Genomic DNA, 10,843 nt, shown 5'->3' with positions numbered 1-10,843 from the left:
TATAAAGATGAGCAGCTGCAGAAATACAAAAAACACACAGTCTGTATTACAAAAATATAAAAAGGCCAACAGAGCCTATTAAAACAATGAATGTTCACAAATCATAATAAACAGTAGAAAGTCTTCAGGTTCTTATTGACAATTCCCTTCTGCTAAGCATGTACATTTTAACATTTGTGGTAGGGATGCACCGATACTGGTTTTTCGGTATCGAGTACCGATATTTATATTTCAGTACTTACCGATACTTCCACTAGCATGGAGCCGGCTTCCCAGGCAATCAGGAAGCCAGGTGGCATGTCATTACCCACCGCCTGGCTTCTTGATTGCCCGGCAAGCCAGCTCCGTGCTGATTGGCTGGGGAGCCAGCTTCCTGGCCAATCAGCATCGAGCTGGCTTCCCGGCCAAAAAAAGAACTAAGAGTGTTGGAGGCGTAAACTGAATCTGTGACTTTTGAACATCCAGATGCAGCATCCATTGCAAGTGATTTAATCAGCATTAGAAATAGCCTAAAAACATTTATTATGACTTTAATAAGCCGGCCTGTTTACTCTGTATGGCTGGTAGGTTACATACACCTGACCACCTATATGAGCTTGTTGGACGTCCAATTCAAAAACCATGGGCATTAATATGGACTTGGCCATCTTTGAGGCTATAATGGGATCTACTCTTCTGGGATGGCTTTCTACAAGATTTTAGAGGTGGTCTATAGGGATGTGTTCCCATTCAACCCAAAGAGCATTTGTGAGGGCAGGCTCGGATGTTGTAGGAGAAGACCTGGCTTGCAGTCTGTGTTCCATTTTATGTCAAAGGTGTTCAGTAGGGTGGAGGTCCTGACTCTGTGAAGCCCACTGAAGTTCCTCCACACCCAACTGGTCAAACGTTGTCTTTGATGGAGCTGGCTTTGTGCACGGGGGCACAGCCACGCTGGAACAGAAATGGGCCTTCAACAAATCCTTTCCAGAAAGTTGGACTTTCCCAGTTACCTTTATTTGCTGTGGTGTTAACAATACCTTTCACTGGAAACACCTGACCTCCATTGTTTTCAGGGAGGTCCACATGCTTTTGGCCATATGGTATATTTTTCTTCAAGACCAGTCCACAGCTGCGTGAATGCTTGAATCTGATTGGTGGCTTTGGGGGTAATGCAGACAAATCTCTTTGTGTTTATATATAGTTGCTGTTGCTCTTTGTTTTCCGTTGTTGTTAGTCTTGCTACATTGGTGCTGATGCAACTCCTGAGAATTGTGGATGAAACGAGCAACGAGGATTCTGGGAAATGGACGAGTAGCTTTGTGTTTGTTGATTCCCCTGAACGTCATCTTGCTCACACGTGGGTGTTCCTCGTGGAGCGTGTTTATTGCTCCTGTGTGGCTTCTGATTGTGTCAGTTATTTTTATGGCTGTATGATGATGGGAGACACGTGTGGGTCTCAATCCCATGCTCTCTTGTCTCTGATAAGATCCTTTAAATCCAAACTCCAGGTAGATATGAGTAAATTGAATGCAGCTTGATAGTCATGAATCCACGATTAAGATGTATGAAGAGCCAATCATGAAATGTAGTATATTGCAGCTCATCAATCCTTAGATAAAGTGGGGTGCACTTGTTTTTTTTTTTTTGCTTTGTTTTGACCTGGTGATCCTGCCAGTAACACGCTTCCTTCCTAGGGTGACCACGCTTTATTTGTATTGTGCAGTATCTATGGCAGGGGTAGCCAAACTTCGACCCTCCAGCTGTGGGGAAACTGCAAATCCCATGATGCATCTCTCTACGGGAGTCATGTCTGTGGCTGTGAGAATCTTGCAATGCCTCATGGGATTTGTAGTTCCACCGCATTTTGGCTACCCCTGATCTATGGAGAACCAGCAGTCAGTAGTGTGGGAGTCTTGATTTGTAAAGGGGCCTTTACTATTAATGTCCTCTAGCAGTTTTATGTAACATGTCCCCAGTCTCGCTCTGTCTTCTATAGCATGACTCCAGTCCAAGTCTTCAGTCTATGACAGTCTCCTGTAGCATTACATATATCGCTTCTCGGCCTTTTGGCTAAGATCAAGTGTAGTATCTGTTCTTATCAGTTTTCGGTGGGGAAAAGAACCGTCCTTGCGGGGGATGGTTACTGAGTACTCGCTGGAGTGAAAGAGCGTGTGGGGCGGCTTCCTGTGAGAGGGGAACCGCTCAGTACATGGCTTTCTGACTGAACAGATGCGCAGCTTGGTCTGGCTCGAGGGTTCGGGGGCGGCAGAAGCCCGTGGTGTTGTGCCCCCTGGGGGTGGCGTCCCAGGGGTGCTCAGAAAGTCACTTGGGTATGGGACCCCACATGACTCACTGTAGCACTCGGTCACACACCATATTGCTTTTTCTGCACAACGCCTCTTGGACAGGCCTTATGGCTAGTCCGGGGCAATATTTTTGCACTCCGGCCCCTAAGGCCTGTCAGCGTGGTGCACTGGCACTTTAGATTTATTTATGCACTCCATGCACGTTTGGCACTTTTTTATTTTTAAATTTGACCCACAGATGCGAAAGGTGCAGGTTTCTTCGGGGCCTATTCCTGACGCTGGGAGGAGATTCTGTGCCTCGTAGGGGGTTCTCTGTCTCCTCCCACCCAGGAAGGGGGTCTCTCTTCGGGAGAGCCCCCTTGCCAAGTACTGTGGGGGACCTGTTTCGGCAGGTCCCCAAAGGAAATGGACCATCGGCCTTCGGGTTGGTGGTCCAAAGTATCTCAACCCCTGTCAGGAGCCTAGCGCCCAGGGGGGTCGGGAAGTAGGTCCCTTCTTTGGAAGGACCTTGCACCCTTGTGCACGTTTTTGTGTGCTGTGATTTCACGGTTCACTTTTTTTGTTCAGAATTTTTTTCTTGCACTTATCAAATGACGGCTTCCGTGGCATATTTAATAGAACAATTAGAAAGCAGATTAGTGAAGCTCATTGTTCTATTTTACATACACTTTCAGGCCCCGTTCACATATAGCGAATTGTCGCGCGATTTCCGCCGCGATATCGCGCATTTTTGCCGCGCGATTTCGCGAGAAGTCGCCGGCCAATGCTATTCAATGGAGCTGTCTTAACTCCATGTCGCTCGTCGCGGTCGCATGTCGCTTCTACCGGACCCTTTTTTCGGCGGATTTTGCGCGATTTTGCTTTTTTCCTATGGAGCCCGACGGAGAAGGTCGCGCTACCGTCGCTGGAACGTCGCCCCGAAAGTCGCGCTATCCCGGCCGCTGCAAAGGTATGTCGCTATATGTGAACGGGGTCTCAATGTATTTTCTTTAATGCAAGCAGTATAAATACCTAAATTTGGTCCGGTATTAGACTCTTGCAACCCCTGTACAGGAGAGCTCAGACTGGGAGAGGGAGAAGTAGCAGAATGAGACAGTCAGTTGTGCTGCAGTGCTCATGTGCTAACAAGGTGCAGGGGTGTGGAATTCGTATCGCCCGACGCCCGGGACATGTAGTTCCGGGCAAGTGGTTTTTGCACTGTTTTCAGCCCTGAAGTCTCCCTCCCACCATACTTCCCTTTCAGCAAACGGTCCTTCCCGTCCACCAGTACGGGTGTACTATCTGTACCTGTTCCATGTAGTCTGAATTTCGCTCGCAAATTGCAAGCACTCGTTGGTCAATGCAGTCACCTGACGGCACTGACCAATGAGAAGCGCTTCTTAGCACTGCTGAATACGGTTTTGGTTCAAATTATTTTTTTTGTATCAGGACAAGTAGATTGTCATGAGTGACAAGTAGATTCGGCCCCCGCTTTAGTCCTTGGACAAGTAGTTTTTTCCAAAATTTCCACACCCCTGAGGTGTTGTGCTGCGTGGCAGAGCTGTGTAAATCTCCAGACTGGAGAATGCAAAGCAAGCAGAATGCTCTCATACATTAAAAATGATATTTATTAGAGGGATCAATCAATACTGTTATTGGCAGCGTACATAATCTACACTGTTACATTGCATACACTCAGGATGAGTCCATCCATCCCATGTGATGTCATCTGTTTGGCATTTGACAGCAAGTGGAACACAGCGTGGCGGAATAGAGCTCCATTGTTTAAAGCCCAATTCCAGCCAAGTCTTTTTTTTCATTGTAGATCCTGTGCTGGATCTATCACTGCGGCTTGTTGTTTCCACATTGAGATTTCCCTTCATTTCCTCTCTTATTGGCGGGATTGAGTGGAGAAAGCCCACCTTTTTCAGTGAGACAGGAAGTAAAGAGAAATCTTTTCGGTGGGGAGACAGTTCCTATCAATATGTTCGGAACGGCTCCCGTATGGGCATGTAGTATGAGAACACAGTTTGGAACACTTGGTCTGCTGAAAGCTGGATGAAAGGGGATTTACCCTACTTTCTTACTACTTCCTGTTGTGTGCCTTCGGGACAGGAAGTAAGGAGAAATTTCCCTAGTAGGGACATGGCTCTTACCAATATGTACAGAATGGCTCCCATATGGGCATGTGATATGAGAACACATCTTGAATTCCTCTCTTCTAGTTGGGACACTTGCTCTGGTGACAACTGTGTGAGAGGGGCTTTCTTCCTACATCCTGTTGTGCCTATAGGACAGGAAGTAGAGAAATCTCTCCCATGGGGACATGGTTCTTATCAATACGTATAGAATGGCTCCTATATGTGATATGAGAACACCGTGTGAACTATTCTCTTCCAATCTTGTTCCAGTGACACCTGGCCTATAGAGGATTTACCTTACTTTGGAAAGATTTCTTCCTACTTCCTGTTGTGTCTGCAGAACAGGAAGTGAAATCTCATGAACAGGACACAGATGGCAAAATATTAAAAGCAGACCTATGTTAAATATTTCCTGCTTTATCCAACATGAAAAAGAAAACATTTGGTCTTGGATGCACTTGAAGAGATAACAACGGCAATAAAGAAATTGGGTGAAAAATGTCACTTATTTCCATTTCCCCCAATTTCACAATTTTTCATTTCCAACTCTAAGACTCCATTTTTGGGAGAGGCGCCGGCCTGCTGCGGGGATCATTTTACAGAGAAAATAAAGGATTGATCATAGAGGTAGAAAGGACCCATGTCAAAGATTTAAGGCACCTGTCTTGTACACCACAATGGTGACATGCAGACCAGGCATCTGTATTTATACTACACACACACACACACGTGTTCTACATGTGTCACGCAGGGTTACAGGCTGCCGCAAGGTATTTTAATTCTTTCCTTCTTGCCGGAATTTTAATAGCAAAATGATTGTTTTTGTGAGAAATTCCTAGGAAGCCCCAAAAGTAAAATCTGAAGAGAACCTTGCCATAGACTGAAGATAAAAATAGAACCTCTCTATACAGCAGTCAGAGGCACCCCTTGTTTCTTCTGACTCTCTATACAGCATGAGGAGCTGAGTCAGAGGCACCCCTTGTTTCTTCTGACTCTCTATAGAGCATGATGAGCTGAGTCAGAGGCACCCTTTGTTTGTTCTGACTCTCTATAGAGCATGATGAGCTGAGTCAGAGGCACCCCTTGTTTCTTCTGACTCTCTGTACATCATGATGAGCTGTGTCAGAGGCACCCCTTGTTTCTTCTGACTCTCTATAGAGCATGATGAGCCGAGTCTGAGGCACCCCTTGTTTCTGCTGACTCTCTGTACAGCATGATGAGCTTTGTCAGAGGCACCCCTTGTTTCTGCTGACTCTCTATACAGCATGAGCTGAGTCAGAGGCACCCCTTGTTTCTGCTGACTCTCTGTACATCATGATTAGCTGTATCAGATGTACCCCTTGTTTCTGCTGACTTTCCTGCTGTATAAGAATTATGCAAATGTTGGCTTTTTGGCCAGAGTCAGTGGTGGAGCTGTCCTCCGCTGTTTTGGTCAGTGTTGTCACTTCACTGTCTTTCCTTTCTGGGATCATGGTAGTAGACTGCGTTCCAGTCTCCAGGCAGTGAGAAGGGAATTGGTAAAGGGGTATGACTGCACGCCAGGCACACCAGCATTCACAAAAAGCTTTATTGATCCAAATAGTCAAGACAAGCCCTTGCCCAGGCTGATGCAACTCCACCTACCAGGTAGTTGGGTAGAATGGTTGTGAGGAGCGTATCAGTAAAGGGGTACAACTGCACACCAGGTACATCAGCATTCTCAGCAAGCTTTATTGATCCAGGTGCTTCCTTGCCTGTGTCCTCCCACACAGATGCATTTCACCCTACCCAGGAGTTTGTCAAAATGTGTCAGTTGGAGGACATAGTCGGGGTCTCATCCTGACCATCTACTTCTCCCATACTCGCCTCCAGGACTTCCCTAGAATCTATCCCATCCTCTGGAACTCTTTACCCCAACCTGTCCGTCTATCTCCCACCTTGACTGCCTTTAGGCGTTCCCTAAACACTCATCTCTTCAGGAAAGCCTATCCCACGTCAACCTAACCGCTGTACCTTCACATTCTCAAATAATTCATCCCCACACAGCTACCTCCTCATGTATCATTTCCCTCTCCTCTTTCAGATTGTAAGCCCTCAGGGGCAGGGCCCTCCTTACCATCTTGTCTTGAATTGTATTGTAATTGTAATGTCTTCCTTATATTGTAAAGTGCTGCGCAAACTGTTGGTGCTATATAAATACTATGTAATAATAATAATAAAGCTTGTTTAGAATGCTGAAAGTACATGGCTTTTGGCTGTACCGAGTGTCACATGGTGAGCTAGGACGAATTCCAGAGATGCAATGGTGCTGCTTTGTAAAAGGCAGAAGCCGGTGGCGGGCTTGGAGGGGCATCATTTTCTGTTGTAGGAGGGGTTGGCAACCTTGTAAAACCTTCTCCTCCCACATGATGGTTTGAGATCACGGTACATCACGCCTCTCCAGTTATACTAAATCTTGTCTCCACTCCTGGGCCTCGGCCGCAAAATGCAATGTCGCAGACCTGGAAGGAGGATGCATCCAGTATGAATGACTTATTCTGGGTCAGTGATTTACACATGTGGAGAAAACATAAATAAAGGCATAAGAAAGAAAAAAAACTTCATATACCGGCAGGATTATCAACGTACAGCTACCAGAATACAATGGGGGGAATTTATCAAAGCAATTACGACAGTTTTATCCTCTTAGATCATTTTTTTTATGTGCAAATCTCTCTTTTAACATGTGCCACTGTTTTTACCTGAGCTTACACTACTTTTCCAACTGCACGTGATTTTTGCCCCTGTTTTCTTCAGAGCTTGCACTATTTTTCAACTGCATGTTTTTTGCACGTGTTTTCATCTGCACTTGTTCCGGGGCTGTAAGAAACTGGAGCATCACCTAAGAAAACAGTCACAACTTAAGAAGTCCCCATGACCACTTCTTCAAGATGCGACAGTGAAGCTTTTTGCCTGAAGTTAGGAGTCTTCTTTCCTGGAGTCTAATAAACCTCATTTATCAACAACATTACACTAGCTTCCTAAATCTGGTGCAAATATATTCCGTGCAAGTTCAAACACTCGCAATTGCTACGATAAATTCCCCCCAACATGTCTAATGAAAATGACATTTATTATCTAGGCTAAGACTGCATTAATAAATAACGTGGAAAATTTGTCACTTAAAGAAAAGTGGAGCAACTCCCTTGATAAATTCCCCCCAATGTTTTTCCCTATAATGATCCTTTATGCACATCTATAATTCCCTTTTACTCGTTCTTTCACATGACTTTACTGTGCATTGTTTTCCTCTTACTTTCCTGTCTCCGCTTGTGGCTTGCACCTTGCCGGTTGTTGGCTCAGCAGCGGCCTTTTGACCTAGTGGTAGAGAATTTTCACAGCTGGGAGCGTGGCTGATGGGCCATTAATGACCCTGCTCAGGGGATGTTTATTGACTGTGACACTTCTGCTCAACCACGCTGAGTGTCCCGGTGTCATCTGTGTCCTCCTTGCTCCGTTTTGCCAGCTGTCCATGCAACTGCTGCCCCTTCAGTGTAACAGGATGAGGATTTGCCGCGGACAGCTGAAGGGGTGATCGGTAAGGCCCTGCCATGTGTCTGGTTACAGCAAAATAAAACATTTTTTCCTTGTCCTCAATGATTGTGTTTTCTGATTGCAGCCCAGCAGACCAGGATACCCCAGCCCGAGGTCCAGCGAAGGCTTCTTCCCCAGCCCCCAGCACATGGTGCAACCCAACCACTACCAGGTACAATTTCTATTCTCATTCTATCTCCAGGAACTGTGCAGGCCCATTCAGTGATCACACTCTGCACTGTACAGCCGTTGCTTCTATGGCTGCTTGAAATGGCATAGGTATAGCATTAGGAGAACCTGTACCCTTGGTATGGTTTTTTTTTTGTCCTGTGTTAAGGTGGCCATACACTTTACAACCATCGCAAGTCTTGCGATGGTTGTAAAGTAATTTAAAAAACGTGCCATCTGCCCATCTTGGACAGGCAGATCGTGCTTGCGATCATCGCAATGCTGAACGGGCAGTGTGCGCGTGCGCACTACGGCCCGTTCGGCATTTGTCTCCCGAGCATCGTTCAAACCAGACGAAAATCGTAAGATTTTCGGCTGGTTTTTTAGCATGCTCCTTAGACAAAAGACGCGCGACCGTACAGTAGAAACGGTCGCACGTCTTCATTCACACTGCACGATTCTCGTACGATCGCGGATCGAGAATCGTGCAGTGTATGGGCACCTTTAGTCCCCGTTCACACCACCATGTTTCGTGAACGTGCACCAATCACAGAAAAAAACACTTTGACACACATTCGTGGTACTCATTAAAAACGCCAAACGTGCTTGCAGTGCCATAGCTAGTTAAAGGCATCCCAAATGCAGCCGGGAAAATGTGCAGAACGCATGTCACAAAATTTGCTACAAGAACTACTTTCAATCAATCAATGGGGGCGTGCAGCAAATGCGGGAACAGACATCACTGCTACGCTATGGTGTGAACGGGGACTTAGGGAAGAAGGTTTTAGGATGAGCGAGAACGGGTTTGAACCTCTGCCAGTGTGTCCCAGATGACCACACAGGAAAGCTTTGTTAAAATGTTTCCCAACAGACCACGACAAAAACTAGACAGTGGCTCTGCCCCCTCTCCATCCAATCCAATACTGGCTAGAAAATAATGGTTGGGTGTGATTGGCCTTTAACTGTAAATTGGTGGCAATCTGTTGCTGCTGTTAACACGGCCATTACTTCTGATTTCATTAGAACCACTGCAAGCGAGTCATCAGGACTGTAGCCTTGTGATTAGTGATTTGTGTTAACGAATGTTCATCTGTTGTACCAGCATAACTTTCCTGTGTAACTTATCTGTATACTATGTGTGTATATTCTAGCCCCCACCTACTCATAAAAGATTTGTAGAACTATTGGCAAAATAAAAAAAGTCTATCACCAGCATTAACACAGCAGTGCCACCCCTGTACTATAGCTGTTGACCCTGTCCTTATAGCCCTTATTATTTATCCACTTAGTGAAATAGGGTGACAACAGTGTTTGTTCTGCAGTGAAATAGGGTGACAACATTGTTTGTTCTGCAGTGAAATTGAATAGCAGTGTTGTCACCCTGTGGGCTTGGTAAGCAACAAACACAATTAAAGCCTCAAACTTTGGAGAAATGGTCACGCCATATGAATAAAAGCTGACCATTGTAAGAACCCCGGTGGTGTTATATGGTTTGCCCCAACCCCTGTAAACTGTAATTTTTGCTGGACAGCTTGATTTCTTATGGGAAGTGTAAAAATAAGTACTACTGGCAGGATGAGCAGGTGATAAAATAATGTTACAGGTGTGACTCAGATTCATTATCGTTTCCATAAGCCACCTGCACTCCTTACGGTATTACAACCTTGCGATAATAGTGGCGATCGCAGGGATGGCGCCGTGCATAACTCCAAGTCATCGCAGTGAATCACCAGCACACACAAGATGCACTTTCAATGCTTCATTGATGCATTTATTAAAGAATGTCACATCATGTCATCAGAGGCTCACATCTCGCAGGGACCCTTTATCAGAGCGACATAGTGACTTGTGTCCCTGCGAGGTCCCGAAACGTGAGCCTCTGATGACATGATGTGACATTCTTTAATAAATGCAAAGAATAAATGAAGCATTGAAAGTGCATCTTGTGTGTGCTGGTGATTCACTGCGATGACTTGGCTCAGGTGCACGTCGCAGGAATCCGCTGTTGGACCTCCTTAGCCTGTGTGAATGGGGCCTTACAGTGTGAATCATTGATACTCGCTCCATGGCTCCGAGCGCCAACAATCATCCCACGTTCAAAGGCTGTTAAATCGCGTTGTTTCCCCGTATCTTCAGAAACAAATCACTTCTACTGTCGTGGTAAACAACCTGCTTCCCTATTTATAATGGTCTGGCCCTCTAGCAACTTCAGCGCCAAATTATAGCTAATTTGCCTACAAACGTCAGGCGGTCATAATAATCTGGCTACTCAGTGTATACATATGTGGCCTGAGTTTGCCTAAAGAGTGCCTGAGGTAATAAGAGTGCTGAAATACTGAGGCCCCCACGTTCCTGTCCTAAGATGGCTCTACACATTAAGATCACCCTCACATATATAATCAGGTTTAGTCTTCAGTCAGAGCCAGGGAAGCCCAACGGTCCTTGGCATATGCTGTACACAGCTCCTTAAGTTCCTTCCAGTTTTGTATTAGCCCCCTTCCCCTGTCCATCAGGATTCAGTGCCGGGACCTAAATGTGCATTAGAGGTCCTGGAATTTAACAGTTGAGAGATTGGGGAGATTAGGCTTAATCTCAGATTGGCAACCTTGACACTCCAACTGTGCTGAAATAACAAATCCCATCGTGCCCCTGCCTCCGAGAGTCATGCTTGTGACTGTCTGAGGCTTGCATTGCATTATGGGACTTGTTTTTAACTAC

At 45.8% G+C, this 10,843-nt stretch overlaps 1 protein-coding gene across 6 annotated transcripts in view; it reads left to right on the top strand.

Annotated features, from left to right (window-relative positions):
• PTK2 (protein tyrosine kinase 2) overlaps positions 1 to 10,843 on the top strand; it is a 202,993-nt gene that overhangs the window by 160,842 nt on the left and 31,308 nt on the right. For all 6 annotated transcript variants that reach the window (XM_018563617.1, XM_018563616.1, XM_018563615.1 and 3 more), the window contains one exon: positions 8,043 to 8,129. In XM_018563617.1, the coding sequence (XP_018419119.1) occupies positions 8,043 to 8,129 (87 nt within the window). The remainder of the gene's footprint in view (positions 1 to 8,042; positions 8,130 to 10,843) is intronic.

Source organism: Nanorana parkeri, unplaced genomic scaffold, assembly GCF_000935625.1.
Source record: "Nanorana parkeri isolate BGI_ZX_2015 unplaced genomic scaffold, ASM93562v1 scaffold680, whole genome shotgun sequence".
NCBI lineage: Eukaryota > Metazoa > Chordata > Amphibia > Anura > Dicroglossidae > Nanorana > Nanorana parkeri.
This window is presented reverse-complemented; position numbering and strand designations above follow the sequence as displayed.